Raw genomic sequence first — 16,662 nt, forward strand, 5'->3', positions numbered from 1 at the left:
GGTGGATGTAAGAGAGGGGGAAGATGGGGGGAGAGGAGAGGAGAGAGGGTGGGTATAAGAGAGGGAAGGTGGATTGAGAGAGGGGGAAGGTGGGTATGGGGGGGGAGAAAGAGAGGAATAGAAAGAGGAAGAGAAAGAGAGTGAGAGAGAGGGAAGAGGGGTATGGGGGGGGGGAGAAAGAGAGGAAGAGAAAGAGAGTGAGAGAGAGGGGAAGAGAGTGAGAGAGTAAGGGTGAGAGAGTAAGAGTGTAGAGAGTAGGAGAGTAAGAGTGAGAGAGGGGGGAGTACGAGAGAAGAGAGTGAGAGAGAGGAGAGAAAGAGTAGGGGTGAAGAGAAGTGGGAGTGGAGAGAAGTATGAAGAGAGGTGAAGAGACATTCAAAGAAGTAGGAGTCGGAGCAGGAGGTGGGGGAGGGGAGAGATGGGTGGTAGGAGGGAGGGTGGGGGAGAGAGACAGGAGGAGGGGGTTAGATGAAGAGTGGAGGGGAGTTGAGCCCATGTGGTGCAAAGGATCGAAGATAGAAGATTAATCCCCGTTATATATATATATATATATATATATATATATATACACACATACAGGGTGGGAGGAAAGTAACTAGGTGTTAGAAATTGCTTATAAAATTTTTAGTTTCTTTGAAATCAGGACAAAAACATTTTTTAAACAGACAACACTAAATAGGGATTTATTTTCTTATTTGCCAGGGGGCTGGTCGTTTGACTGTCCAGGAGCCAGATAAGATAGCAGCATGCTATGAAGTGTGGATCTCCATTGTTTTGGTTCAGAGATGGTGGCATGTATGGAAAGGTAAGCATACAACACTATGGCTGGAGACAATAAGAAGTTTGTCATGCAAAGCTCATGACCACAGGCTCAATGAACAATGCAAGAAGAAGTAGCCATCCAACCACATCTCAATCAGTGGAGAGTGTGACAACAGTGCAGGAAATGTTTAATTGCAGCTTGCAAAAATCAACACGTTAAGCAGCTTGTGAAAGACACACAATATGTACGGTGTTGCATAAAGAATTGAATTTTCATCCATGGAAACCCCATTACGTGGAGGAGCTAAAACCTGAAGACTGTGACCACAAAAGTCCAGAAGTCCAAGAAGCCCAGATCTCACTCCATGTGATTTCAACCTGTGGGGTTACACAAAAGAGATGTACAAGACAAAACCTCGCACACTGGAGGACTTGGAGACATGGATTCAGAAGTTCAATGATATCGCTGATGATGTCCTTCAGAAAGTTGTTCATTCCATCCCTGGCCATTTGAGGAAACTGGTTGACGCCACCGGTGCTTACGTTGAAATATGAAGATTTACTTTCACTTTCCCATGTAATAAAGAACATGTATCATTTGTTTCAATAAATTTGTGAAAGGAATATGGATTTTATTACCGATTTTTAATGCCTACTTACTTTTCACCCACCCTGTGCGCGCGCGCATGTGTGTGTGTGTTGGATTAATTTCCCAGAAAAAGATAATTAAAACAAGCGAGAATGAAAGCGGAAACGGTCAAAATGCTATTTTATATTTCTTCGTTATATTTACACACAACAGCAAAATGACTCCCAGCTTTCTATACTGGCCTTCATTTACAAGAAACCAAAACTACAGATCAATATTATGTCTACTGATTAATGCTAATCAATTAAGAGACCATAAATAACCACATTGGAACATAAGACAACTGAATGTAGCAGCAGAGAGCTTTTGGAAAAGTATATTGCATTTGTTGCATTGTGGTTGCATCTAATGCAATTTCTATCACCTTACTACAACAAACTATAGCTGATCCATGCACACACACACACACACACACACACACACACAGACACACACACAGACACACACACAGACACACACACAGACACACACACACACACTCTTTACAGAATAACTTTAAAAGATTTCCTCTTAAGAAAACTTAGAAATTTGTCAGTAAGAAATTACTTTTTAAACATGAGTTTATTCAAGCAAACCATAAACTGCAATATCCACCAACTTACATATGGTTACATGGAACTGGTCCTGAAAAGATTTCAAAATATTTTCCCAACATATTCTCTGCCTCTGCCAAAAAGATTTTCCTTTATTTGATGAATTTTTCCAATCAATGGTATATTATCTTTATTCTGTACACCAATTCTTTAAAACAATTACTTCACAATGGATTTGGTAGTTAAAAAAAAAAAAGCAATAAAGACCAGTTTTGGAGGATTGTTTGTTTTTTGTTTTTTTTTAGGCCATAATAATCCAAGAATTGAATAAAATGCAGAAAAGGGTTTAAGATCAAACAAGAGTTTGAGTGAAAATCACAGGTTTGTCTCCATGGCTAAGACATGATTCCAGCAATTCAAAGGACATTTTTTTTTCTTTCCTTTTTTTTTTTTATTTTTTAAATATTTTTACAAATTTCAACTGCTGCCACAAACAAGATAAAAGAATGAGCCCCCATCATGTTTCCAACTATCATCAAAACTGAAAAGAATCCAATGAGAAATGAAAGCATAAACACTAAAAGTAAAATACAGACAACTGTATTTCTAAATTTAACCAATTTTCCTAGATTAAAATAACAAAACAAAAAAACAATTAAAAAATACTGGAGCCACAATCGATGAAATTGGATGAGAATGTTTTAATTTTATTAGAGTTACTTGCAATTTTTGGAAGTATTCATTATGAAATCCTAGAAAAGCCAAATTTCATGAGAATGGGGGGAAAGGTACATAAGGCCATTTTCAGACATTGAAACTATCTCATTCTGTGTTTGAATCCTTTCTAGCAAATGACGAGCAAGAAAATGGTTTTGAAAGAATTATTCCTTGAATTAAAACGCAAGCTAGAAAAGACAGATGGAAATTATATTGGGGCAAATTATATTGTTTTTGAAGTTAAATTCACCTCCAAATGTTAACCTTACCCTTAATTATTAAACAACTAGCAAAGAATATCAAGATAACCCTTTAAAAAAAACTGAAATAGAAAACGTGTTTTCTTTGCCCACAGCATATTCAAACATGTATTTTCTTCTGAAGAGAACCAAATAACATGGATATTATTTACCATGAGGAAGAAGAAAGAAGTTAAAAGGAATTGTAACACTTTCTACCTTGAGGAGGAGGGTGGGAATAAATAAAAAGAAGAAGAAGAAGAAAAAAAAGACACAAAGACAAACAAAGGAAACAAAGAAACTAAAGTTTGAAACAAATCTCTGAAGTTAACCCCAAAAGCTTATAAGGATACAAACCAAAGAGTTTTCCTAAAGCTAGTGTACTGCAAGACAGGATGAAATATTCCAGTTGAAAGTCTGGATCTGTTTTTGTCCTTCCATTGAAGTAAAATTGACATTTCACTTTTTTGTTGTTTTTTGTTTTGTTTTGTTTTTTTTGGACTTTTTTTTGTTTGTTTTTGTCCAAGTCCTGAAATTATACAATTGTCATTTTCTTTTCTCTCTCCCTCTCTCAATCTCTTTTAAACAATTACATTCCATAAATGTTTGCATATTTGAAGGAATTTGGCTTGGTGAATCTTGCAAGCAGTTTAGGAATCAGTAGGAGTGTTTTTGTTCATTCGTGTGTGTGTGCATGTGTGTGTGTGTGTGTGTGTGTGTGTGTGTGTGTGTGTGTGTGTGTGTGTGTGTGTGTGTGTGTGTGTGTGTGTGTGTGCATGAGAGGCTTTCCCCTTTTTCTTTTTCTCCTTCTGTTGTGGTAGTTCAGAAGTGCTACTTTATTAAAAAGGTTGCTCAACATTCAAAGTTCAACTGATGCTGAAAGAAAGAGCAGCATTTTATGGTGAAAGGAAGTGAAATGAGAGACTCTACACAACACATTTTAAGAGAAAGGACATTCATTCATGAATAATTCCAAAAATGATTTCTTTTTTTTTTTTTGTTTCATTTTTTTCTTTCAAATTTTTCCCTTTTATATATGTGTGTGTGTGTGTGTGTGTGTGTGTGTATGTGTGCGTGTGTGTGTGTGTGTATGTGTGCACGAGTGTGTGTAGTGACAGGAAGAGAAAGAAGGAAAGGAAAGTGGAGAAGAGAAGAGGAGAGTGAATAAACAAAGGGAGAAGTTTGCATCTCTGCTACCAGCTCTTCTGGTGGACTCATTAACCATCTTCTTTTGGTGGTGTAAACCAGCCTGAAAAATACAGACAACATTTATTACAAGTGCAAATAATCCTTTCTCATACAGGTAAAAACAACTATCTAGTTGTTGAAAGACTGGTAGATTTAAATATTTACTAACCCTTTAGAATTTAAATCGGACATATCCAGCCCAAAAATTCTATCCTTTTTTTATGTTCAAACTAACCACACTTGGCTCCTCACACCTACCCTACAATGTCATTCAAAAACTAAACAATCATCAAAATGACAATACTCTGATAGCATGATTAATTCAAAATGTATATAAATAATTGTTACATTTGATAGAATAATTTGAATGCTAAAGGGGCTAAGTTGTAAAGACCCCACAATCCTAAAATCCTGTTTATATTTGTATTTATAGGTTCCTCTTTCTCCTCAGTATAACTAAACTCCATCTGGTAGTGAGACTTCACTTCAGGAGTTCCTCGGTTTTTGAAAAGTGTGGAGGCATCTCTTAGCCACTATTAGTACCAGGTCTACTCGGACTCAGATTGTTAGGGTCCCTGCTTTGGGTATTAACCTGTAGAACATTATGGAAGAAACTCTAAATAGAAACCTTCGGTGCTTTCTAAAAGTGTTTTGCAAAAAGCTAGGAGTCAACACCTCAAAAGCTCATCAAGAAATGGAGTCAATCAGGTGGTCCAGTGTCCTCTTTGACACCCAGTAACTCCAGAGTAGATGGAGCTCCAATGTAAAGCCTACAGCTTGGGTACTGCAGCTGCCCTAGTCAGACCTCGAAACCTAAAGGGTGAGATCAGATGCCCAGAGTGACTCCCTTTAAAAACTACTAAGCACAAGCATGAAGAAAAGCTTAGCAATGTCAAGGATCAGGTTGCTCTTCGTCAGAGGCAAAGAAACTGCTATCATTTTGGTAAAAAGAAGTAGAAAATGAAAAGAGAAATAAGGAATGCTTCTAACAATGCAAAAAGTTTTACAAAAAAAAAAACAAACAAACTTTCAGGCACAAATGTCCATCTTCAGAATAAAACAAAGATGTGTGTATTTCCATAGATGTTGTTATTTCAAACTGCTTGGCAGCTTGGTTAGCAGCAGCAGCAGCAACTTGCCAACCGTTGGGGTAAGCAACTCTCCAATTGTTAGTTGTAGGCCAAAATCCTAATAAGTAGGAAGGTAGATAAAACACAAACCCCTTCAGGTAGATGGCCCTGCTCAGTATGTAGAAAAGGAGTAGGTAGTAACTCTATAAGATGTACCCGGTGCAAGCTATGGACACATAAGAGGTGCAGCAACATCAAAGGCAGGTTAACTAGCAAGTTAGTTTTTGTTTGTGGCAGATGTTCAGGTGCAATAAACACTGTAAACAAACAGGAAACAACTTCTATCTCATTCCAGGGTGAAAAACTAGAGGTAGTCGATAGCTTCCGCTATCTGGGCGACCAAGTTAGTAGTGGGGGTGGGTGCGCTGAAAGTGAAGCTGGTAGAATAAGAATAGCCTGGGCAAAGTTTAGAGAGCTCTTACCCCTGCTGGCGACAAAGGGACTCTCACTCAGAGTAAAAGGCAGACTGTATGACGCATGCGTACGAACAGCCATGCTACATGGCAGTGAAACATGGGCTGTAACTGCTGAGGACATACGTAAGCTCGCAAGGAATGAAGCCAGTATGCTCCGTTGGATATGTAATGTCAATGTGAATACCCGTCAGAGTGTAAGTATCTTGAGAGAAAAGCTGAACATAAGAAGCGTCAGTAGTGGTGTGCAAGAGAGACGATTGCGCTGGCTTGGACATGTGGTGAGAATGAATGAGGATAGCTGCGTGAAAAAGTGCCACTCCCTAACAGTTGAGGGAACCCGTGGAAGAGGTAGGCCCAGGAAGACCTGGGCTGAGGTGGTGAGGCAAGACCTTCGAAGATTGGGCCTCACCGAAGCGATGACTACTGACCGAGACCTTTGGAAATGTGCTGTGCGTGAGAAGACCCGGCAAGCCAAGTAAGATCGTTGCCAGTGACCCTGGACTGGTTCTTGTGCGGGTGGCACATGAGATGCACCATTTTGAGCGTGGCCGTTGCCAGTACCGCCTGACTGGCTCCCGTAGGATTTTCGAGCGAGATCGTTGCCAGTGCCCCTGGACTGGCTTGTGCGGGTGGCACATAAAAGACACCATTTCGAGCGTGACCATTTTCGTGCGGGTGACACGTAAAAGCACCCACTGCACTCTCTGAGTGGTTGGCGTTAGGAAGGGCATCCAGCTGTAGAAACTCTGCCAAATTAGACTGGAGCCTGGTGTTGCCATCCGGTTTCACCAGTCCTCAGTCAAATCGTCCAACCCATGCTAGCATGGAAAGCGGACGTTAAACGATGATGATGATGATTCATGTGGTAGTAGTATTATTTTGTGGGTTTGGGGGTGTTTTGTTTTGTTTTTTAAACCTTTCTGTATTGTTAGCTTTCCTTATTCTCTTTCTGCTTCTGTTGAGTCACTACACTGTGGAAGGTGTTTGGTATATTTGGTTGGCGAATCTGTAGTTCAATGACGAAAATTCATGTTTAATCAAGTGAATTATCTGCTCCTGAATTAACAGGTAAGTGGCTGAGTACCCTTATTGTAATTTGGAGGCAGAATCAGCATAACAAGGTTATTCTTTTCAAATTATACCTCATGTGATTCAACACAGTTTCCATCTCCATGATTGACCATAGGCTATTAAAAATAGCATTTGTTCAAAACGCCAAGCAGTAGGATCAAACCTGCGGCCTTGTGGCTGCAAAGCAAACTTCTTAACTGTACATATTTAACTCGCCAGCATTTAAACTATCCATATCTAGCCGAAATATTCAAACTGTTCTACATTCAAATTGGCCAGCTCCAACCTTTCACACTTAACCTACAATGTCATTCCATCAGTAATCATACCAAAATGTCAAAGCTACAATATAATGCCCAATTAGTTCAAAACATTACATTTTGACAGTATAATCTGAGATGCTAAAGGGTTAAACAACATATTAGTAAAAAAACAAAAAAGGTGGGGGGGATAAACTTTATTAAGGATATACTAACCATTTTTTTCATGAATTTGCACCAATGACTTGAATGTCTGCTGAGCTCTAGCTAGACTGTATTGATTCTAGAAAGAAGAAAGAAGTCCAGTTACAGACAAAACAAGTTCATTCATTCATTCCCCTACAATGTCTAATTAAATATCAGAACCTATTCTTAACAGAAATACACATATGGCTCTCTCCATTTTGTACTCATTAAACCTTGAAAGCCATTTATCAGTCGGCCTTTCTAAAACATTATCAATTTAAACTGGTTTACATCTACACAATGACATTCAAAAACAATAGGATTATATTTTTTTTTAAATAATACAATTTTATTTGCAAGCTAATTTTTATAGTCATGGCCTAGTAGTTAATGAGTCGCACTCAAGATCGCCATCATGAGTTCAATTCCCAGACTAGGTGACTAAACACATCATTTCATGATGAACTAGTACTGTGTCGGGACCAGTACATCAAAGAATATACCCATCATAAAAGGCAACTAAAAGAGTTTGGGGTAAAAGCCTCACCACCAAACAGAACTATGAGTTGGAGGATTGTCCCCCAAGTGGTGCACAGGCATCATCTGCCAGGGTCAGTAGGGAATCACCAACAAATATAACAAGCTACAACCACTAATTCAGAATGATTCCTTCCTAAACTCTTCCACTTTCATTCCTACCAACATTCTGAAATTCATTCTCCCCACTTACAGAAATTCTCACTAAACATTAAACACATCAACCTCACCAGTCATAAGTGCTTCTCCCGAATTCTCTAATCAAAAATACAAATACACACAATAAAATTCCAGTCTCAAAACCTTTCTTGCAAATTTCGTTGCATTTTAATTTGATGACTAAAATTTCTGGAAAACTCTGAAATGGCAAAAGAAATCAGTAAAACTCAGAATAAGTTACTTACTTTAGAAGCTGAGAAGTTTATTCGTGCTTTTCCCTTAACCAAAGTAGCAGATATTTGGAGTATGACAGATTCTATACTGTAGGCACTGCTCCAACCCTACAATTATATAAGCAACAATCAATACAACATCCTCACACTGTAATTAGGAAAAGAGAAGTAGATTAATCATCATCATCATCAAATTAATGTCCACTTTACCATACTTGTACGTATTGTATGAAATTTTGTGAAGGTGGATTTGTACAGCTGGATGTCCTTCCTGTTGCCAACCGCCACTTGTTTCCAAGCAATATATTTCCCAGAACCAGAAACAGAAGAATCAAAACAAAGGACACTGCTTACATGACAGTGGCACTTATTTACAACTATCATATGGCATCAAGGCAATGTAACAGTACCACACATATGTATTTATTTTTTTAACTTCTTGTTTCAGTCATTAGACTGTGGCAATGCTGGGGCATCGCCTTGAAGAACTTTTAGTCGAATGAATTGAACCCAGTACTTATTTTTCCAAGCCTGGTACTCATTCTATTGATATCATTTTGCTGAACAGCTAAGTTACAGGGATGTAAACAGACCAACACCAGTTGTTAAGCAGTGGTGGGAGACAAAAACACGTACATATTATTATTATTACACATATATATACACACACATATATATATATATATATATATATATATATATACAAATAAGCTTCTTTCACTTTCCATATATCAAATTCACTACAAGGCATTGGTCAGCCTGAGGTTATAGAAGACACTTGGCCAAGGTGCCACACAGTAGGACTGAACCTGAATCAATGCAGTTAGAAAGCAAGCTTCTTTTCACACAGCCACACCTGCACCTCCCCAATCCACTCACAAGGCTTTGGTTGGCCTGGCACTAAAACAAAAGACACTTGTCCAAAGTGCCAGGCAGTGTGACTGAACTCAAAGCCATGAGATAGGGATGCAAGCTTCTCACTAAACAGCTACACCAGCACCTAAATATTATGGGGGTTAAAAAAAAAGGGAGAAAAAGTAATTCCACTAACTTGTTTTGTGAGAAGTTCCATACAGATGGCTCCTCCGCTTAGAACATAGCCTCCTGAGATTACTGGATTGATAACTCTCACAAATGGTGGATCGAATGGAAATGAATCCTGGAAAGAAAACAAATAAATTAGATCAAACCAAAAAGAAAATCCGGCACTAAATAACTAATCACCAAACATTTCAAACTGATTAACGACTGAATATATTTTGTTTCTTAAATTACAAACTGAGTAATATATATATAAGTATATATTTGTTCATTTGATTTGATGGTCAAGATGACTGAATTATGGAGGCATTGTCTTACAATTCTATTCCCTTCTTGTCACTAACCTTAACTGTCTGTCAAGATCTCTTGTTTCACAGGTTTTTCAAAGCAAGAGATGATCTGTTGACGGAAATGACAACAACACCAACACTGCTCGTGATGAGCAACTTTCAGGGAGTACAAATGTAAACATATACAATGTAGATGAAAGGCCTTTTACAAGAATTTTGGTCGGCCCAAGCTATAGTAAAAGACTAAAGTGCTGAAAAAGCTGGATTCAATCCAAAACCATATCGGTTTAAATTATTCAACATAATTTTACAAGATACTATCCTGGATCCTAAGCAGTACATCACCAAATATGGTACATATTTGTCAGTCAGGAGTCATGCGCTCGCAAGCACATGCGATGCTAGCCTTGCTTTGGTGCGTGACTTTTGGCCCACCCTATATAAATTGCACTAAGTTTATGATAATAATTTTTAAAATAAAATAAACTAATAACATCCTTACAGTTATAAGTAAATAGTATTTCCCCAAAACTATCTAAGAGAAACTCAAACTGATGGAGTTATGTCAAATAATAGCTACGTAGGTTGGTAAACATGCTGGTAACTAAAACAACAGATAAATTGTTTAAGATAAAAACTTTACCTTAAATGTAAAATTTAATAGAATGTGATCCCTCCCCTCTTTTTCTTTAAATGTTATAAGATCTGCATGTAGGGGGCTATCCTGATCCACTCTGAAAAACAAAAAAAGTACAAAACAGAAATTGAATGAGAATTTGTTCATTACAAACCGTTTTTCAAATTAAATTTACCTTTTTTTTTTTTTTGTGACTCATTTTCAATATTCTGCAAAAACACATCTGGCCTTGAGGGAAAATTACCTTCATTGGAAACAGGTATGGGCTGGTGACATGAAGGACACATTTGTAATAACTAAATTATATATTATATACTCTATTGTACTTTGTTATGCATGTGATCCTCTGGTCTTGCATGAAATTAGTTCGAGGTACAAAAAAGTTGGAAACCTTTATTCTACTGGACTCACAAATATGTATTTTTCTTGTCCCCACAGAGGGAATGAACCAACATAAGTACCTCTATGTTATCTACTAGAAATAAAAGTTAAATTTTCCTAAAATCACACTATCACTTTAAAATGCGAAGGACATTCAAAAGAGAATAAAAATGCATTGAAAAGAACATTAAAAGATTAAATATTTACGGCTAGATTGCTTCTGATCACAAGAGTGATTAAAGCCAACTTAGAACCGAAGAACAACCACAAAGAAAAAGAGATGTTAAGTAGTTAGATTTCTACTAAGAAACACAAGGCATTAAACAGAAATCTTTATCCCCACTCATGAGCAGTTGTTCCTTCACCAATACCTCAATACAACCTCTGTACCTCCTCCATCTAACTAAACGATGTTCAATTTTAAGAGTATTAAAACAAGCCATATCCAGCCCAAATCTTCTACCTGTTTTATATTCAAGCTGTCTAGATTCAGCCTCTCACACCAACCCTACAATATTAGTCTAAAAATAAACAATTACATCATCACAACCTCAAAACTATGAAATAACATATGATTAATTGAAAGCAATGTGAATAAATAAGCATTACATTTCAAAGTGTAATCTGGATGCTAATGGGTTAGCCTAAATTGACATTAAATATCTGAAATAAAATGTACTTACTTGAATAATTTGACATTCCATTCATACAAACATTCACTGACTAGGTCTATTGTGTAGATAGCTGAAAACAGAAAACAAATTTAGACAAAAGATAACACACACATATATATACAAACATCAACATCATCATCATAACATCACACACACATAATGAGCTTCTTTCAGTTTCCATCTACCAAATCCATTCACAATGCTTTGGTCAGCCTGGGGCTAAAGAAGACACTTGACCAAGGTACAATGCATTGGGACTGAACCTGAGACCATGTGGTTGGGAAAGAAGCTTCTTACCACCCTAGTTACACCAGCACCTATACACACACAATAAAAAAAAAACCAACATGAATAAAAAAAAAAAAAAAAAAGAAAAGGTTACATTAAGCTAATTCCCAACTCACCCTTTTTGTAACTTTCAGATCGAAATATTTCCCTCAATTCTTTCATCAACCTATCTGTTGCCTGGACTGAGCCACAAACATTGCCCTGAAAAATAGAACATTAAAATAAGCAAAGAAAATATATTTGTCTTTACAAACACAACGAAAGGTAAACTACTACAGAATCCCAGCCGAAATATATATGATCTATACCCGGAATGATGACACCAAAACCAGCCCCTGTAATTTGTTTGTAGTCAAGCCTATTATGGTCAGCCCAGAGGGAGCATAAGACTAGTTTCCCAGTTTCTCTGGTGTGTATATATTCCTCCCTAGATGCCAGTACATCACAGGATGACTCATTTGTACCAGCTTAATGGACTAGAGCAACTAGTGTTTGTCTCAAGAACACAACACATTGCCTGATCCAGGAATCAAAACCACAACTTTATGATCATGAGTCCCACACTCTAACCAATAAGCCATGCGCCTTCACAGTCAAAACTATCATAAATACATTCATGAACTTTTTCACAACATAGTAATTCCCCAGAAGTAATCTGTAAATGGGATTTTTCTTTCTTTAATTTTCTCTCTCATTTGCTGAACTATGAAACATCTATGAAGGAAAGGAAAAAAACTTTCTTCGAATATCTTCTAATCTTTCTCATTTTGTAAAATGTTTGAATGAGTCTCATATATATTTGTCTAGGGTCATGTCATACTGATGATTCCAAACGAGGATCAAAAAGCATTATATATAGCTACCAATGACATTTATTTATATATATATATATATATATATATATATATATATATATATATATATATATATACACACACACACACATTAGTAGACATCAATCTATAAACTCTCCAGAGAAAATGCAATAATTGATTTTTGGAACAAGGGATCTTGAAGTTCATAAAGCTATGATAGATAATAGCATGTAAATATTGGGTTGGAGAGAAAAAAAATGATTAAATGATTAAAACTTATCTAGTAGTGATTACCTCCCTTACAATGACTGCTGCCAGCAGGAACCCCCCCCCCCCTCATCCACCCCACCACCCGCGTTCAAAATATATTTGGGGGCGTGCAAAATTTCAACTCAACTAGCTTTCTGGCAGAGTTCAAGAAAAGTTGCACACATTATGCAGAATATATTATCAAGTCTCCTAGGATTTTGAAGGAAAGAGAAAATTACTCAAAATAATTTTTCTATGACAAAATAAATGTGCACAAACAGGGGCATATGTGCACGAGTAGTTGCACATGCAGTCACAAGCAGACAAATTATCATCATTCTAATGTCCTTTTTTTCCCCATGCTTGAATGAGTCAGATGGAGTTTATTTGAAGCAGATTTCACCTGTTTTCAAGCAAAGCAATCTTCCATCATGGCCAGACATGTTCTTACAGAATACAGGAAATGAGGGACACTGCTTGCATGACAGGAACAATCATTTTAGAGCTATCACGCAATATCAAAACAAGGATACACAAACATGCGCACGCACACACACACACACACATATACGATGACCTTCTTTCAGTTTCCGTCTGTCGAATCCACTTAAAAGGCTCTGATTGGCCTGGGGCTATAGCAGAAGACACTTACCCAAGGTGCCACACAATGGGACTGAACCTGGAACCATATGGCTGAGTAGAAAACCACCACACAGCCTATGCCTGTGTCCTCTAAATGACCCCCCCCCCCCATCACACAATATATATATATATATAGAATCACCTAGATTTCCTATAACTCAAAACACAAGAGGTTGTTAGTAAATATTCCATTGTGTAGCTAAATAACATGCAGCTGTTTAAAACAACTATCTCCAGAAATACGAGATGAAAGTCGTCAGGCTGGTAAGCTTCTACTTACATTTAATTTTGTAGTATTCAGATTACTGTCAAATGTAATGCTTATTTGTTCACTTTTGAATTTACTATGCATTATCTCATAGCTTCAAGATTTTGATAATATGATAGTTAATTTTTAGAATGGCATTGTAAGGTAGGTGTGAGAGGCTGGATCTGGTCAGTCTGAACAATATACAGGGAGAATACTGGGTTGAATATGGCTAGTTTAACACCTTAGTATTTAAACTGGCTATATCCAGCCCAAAATATTTTACCTGTTTTTCATTCAAACTGGCTAGATCTGACCCCTCACACCTACCTTACAATGTCATTCTAAAAATAAACAATCATATCATCAAAATCTTAAAGCTATGAGATAATACGTAGATTCAAAACAATGTGAATAAGCTTTACATTTAACAGAGTAGTCTGAACACAAAAGAGTTAAACCTCAGACATTGTGCTGTGACCTCAAATATAGCATTCTGCTAGTATTAGCCTGTCTTATTGGAAAAGTATTACAGTTAGAATCAAAAACCTAATTAGAAAAACTTATGTAGTGAGAACAAAAATTAGTTCAAAAATTAGTCCTCTATTTTTAGCAGGACACAACTCTTGATATGTTTTGGTCTTAATGCTTTTGTTACCATATTTCTGCTTAACTACACTGCTTTTGTTTTAATTAATTTTGAAAATAAAATGATTTAATTAAATAACATTATTGGGAAGATAAATTAACATGGAACTTTGTTAGAAAGGTTTGATTTAGAACACTTTAAAACAGAAAGTTTATATCATAGAACTAGGGGGTGGTCCCAAGTTGGTTGGTCTTAATAGACCTCTTCAGTAAACCACAAACCATTCTATATACCAAAAGGTAGTCATGGGAGAATCACTAAATGGGTATGCAATATTGTTTGGACAATTAACCATGATTTCATTTGTTCATTATACACCTGTTTGTCTATGCTAGCATCGTTGAAACAAATATATTATTGAGGCACTGTTTACAGTCGGATGCCCTTCCAATCATTAAACCCTTATTTTTCAAGTAAATTATCTCTTATTTCACATCTTCAAAGGTATAAAGTGACAACACAATACCACCCATAATTTGCATCTTTTGTACAGCAAATGTAAAGAGAGGCACACACACACATACAACAGGCTTCTTTTTGTCTTCCACATTCACTCACAAGAATTTGGACCTATGATAGAGGACACTTGCCCAAAGTATCTGTGTAGTGAAACCAAATTCAAAATTCCATGATTAAGAAACCAACTTAACCAGAACCATGCCTTTTTTACTTTTCTTTTTTCTTTTAATGTGTTAATTGGCAAAATAGATGACCCTACTTTGTGGTTGTGTACCCTGTCATGCACAGCACAAACTTCAAACTTTTGTTTAAACATTTTACCTTTAGGAAAATAAATCCACTCTGCTGGAATGGAAAGTAAATTACTTTTAAAAAAAAGAAGCAAGTACATCACGAAAGAGATATTTCAGCTTAACTAAATCACACGTTTTTAGATAGCTAAAATGGCTCTTCCACAATATAATTGTTTCTTTCAACACCATCTCAGATTACGTCTATAAGCAGAGAAGTACAACTCTGAAACTTAACCCTTTAACATTTAAACCAGCCCCATTCAGCCCAAATATTCTGTTTAATATTCAAACTGGCCAGAAGCAACCTACCACAACTACCTTACAATGTTATTCTAAAATAAAACACATTTTCACAATCTCAAAGTTACAAGATAATGATTGATTAATTCAAAACAATGTGAATAAATAAAGATTACATTTGGCAGTAAGTAATCAGAATGTTAATTAAGTACAATATCAATCTTCCATCAATTCTTGAGCAACAACATACCACCACTACAATAGCAATTGCAGAGAGAAAAACAAAAAGCTGTGCTAAACTGTAACATTTTCTGACTAACCAAGCAAGCAAAACAAAATAAGATTCAATAAATCTTAATGCCAACATGGATGGAAAAACATGTTCAAACCTTGAGATAGTCTTGTCTTTGATTCTGTTTTAATTTTTCCAACACCACTAAGTTTCCTGCATCAATCCCATCAATATCATCTTTACTTTTGGTCTCACTAACCAAAAACAAAAACAGCAAATATTATTATAGACTGGCAATAATTAGGGATTATATTTGAAGGCAACAAGATCCTAGTCTTATTCACTAACTTCAATAGTTTTTATAAAGTACAAACAATATATTAAAATGTACAGAAATAGGTAATTCCAAGATTTCAGTCAAGCTGCCAACTCACCCTGGAACTTCCTCTTCCATCTCATAATGGAATTCTTCTTCATCATCATCAGAATCTTCTCGATTAGACCGAATGGCTTGGTTCTGAAAAATTTTATTACATATAACTTTTAAACTCTACAGTTTTACAATATATACATGTGTGTGTGTGTGTGTGTGTGTGTGTGTGTGTGTGTGTGTGTGTGTGTGTGTGTGTGTGTGTGTGTGTGTGTGTGTGTGTGTGTGTGTGTGTGTGTGTGTGTGTGTGTGTGTGTGTGTGTGTGTGTGTGTGTGTGTGTGTGTGTGTGTAGATAGATAGATAGATAGATAGATAAACTTAGTGGTTAAAAAATAAACATCGTAATTGGTCATACCACTTCAAATCATACCCATATGTTCACACCATCATCATTTAACGTCCATTTTCCATGCTGGCATGGGTTGGACGGTTTGACTGAGGTCTGGAGAGCCAGCGGCTGCACCAGGCTCCAGTTTGATCAGGCAATATTTCTACAGCTGGATGCTGTTTCTAACGCCAACCACTCAATATAGCCCAGTCTCCATTTTAGATCTTCTAATGATGTTAAACACATTACATTTAATTATTTTCTAATATGGTTACATCAAATGCTTTTGGACTGCAGATATTGCAAGAATATTCTGTAATAGTGTTAATGATAGAATTAAAACCTGTTAACACGAATATTTCATACAGTTATTTTCTAAATATTTCATAACACATCAAAGCACATTGTAATAGTAAAGAAAAAAAAAAACAAATCAAACTTACTTTTGCAGCAAGATCTCTGTCGATATTTGTCACTTCAAACGGAACTGGTACATTATGAAGCGAGCAGAGCTGTGTTAACAAAATTTTCACTTGATCTAATATCTGAAAAAATTAAAACAAAAAACATATGGCTTTACTTTGGAGAGAGAGAGAAAAAACAAACAAATCAAAAATTGCTTATGATAGATAACAAAAAGAATGTTATTCTTTCAACATGGTTGGGTTAATCCAAGCTTATATCTT

General features: G+C 36.4%; 1 protein-coding gene across 3 annotated transcripts in view; it reads right to left on the reverse strand.

The window, feature by feature from the left end:
* Positions 1 to 1,953: 1,953 nt before the first annotated feature.
* Positions 1,954 to 16,662, reverse strand: part of LOC106879136 (ubiquitin-conjugating enzyme E2 Q1) — a 19,074-nt gene continuing 4,365 nt past the window's right edge. For all 3 annotated transcript variants that reach the window (XM_089339709.1, XM_089339708.1, XM_089339710.1), the window contains exons 2-11: positions 16,420 to 16,521; positions 15,652 to 15,734; positions 15,375 to 15,471; positions 11,508 to 11,592; positions 11,113 to 11,173; positions 10,055 to 10,145; positions 9,132 to 9,239; positions 8,093 to 8,188; positions 7,182 to 7,248; positions 1,954 to 4,149 (exon numbers count right to left, since the gene is read on the reverse strand). In XM_089339709.1, the coding sequence (XP_089195835.1) occupies positions 4,118 to 4,149; positions 7,182 to 7,248; positions 8,093 to 8,188; positions 9,132 to 9,239; positions 10,055 to 10,145; positions 11,113 to 11,173; positions 11,508 to 11,592; positions 15,375 to 15,471; positions 15,652 to 15,734; positions 16,420 to 16,521 (822 nt within the window). In that variant the 3' untranslated portion in view covers positions 1,954 to 4,117. The remainder of the gene's footprint in view (positions 4,150 to 7,181; positions 7,249 to 8,092; positions 8,189 to 9,131; positions 9,240 to 10,054; positions 10,146 to 11,112; positions 11,174 to 11,507; positions 11,593 to 15,374; positions 15,472 to 15,651; positions 15,735 to 16,419; positions 16,522 to 16,662) is intronic.

The sequence above is a fragment of the Octopus bimaculoides genome, chromosome 22 (genome assembly GCF_046866305.1).
Source record: "Octopus bimaculoides isolate indiv1 chromosome 22, ASM4686630v1, whole genome shotgun sequence".
NCBI classification, from domain to species: Eukaryota; Metazoa; Mollusca; class Cephalopoda; order Octopoda; family Octopodidae; genus Octopus; species Octopus bimaculoides.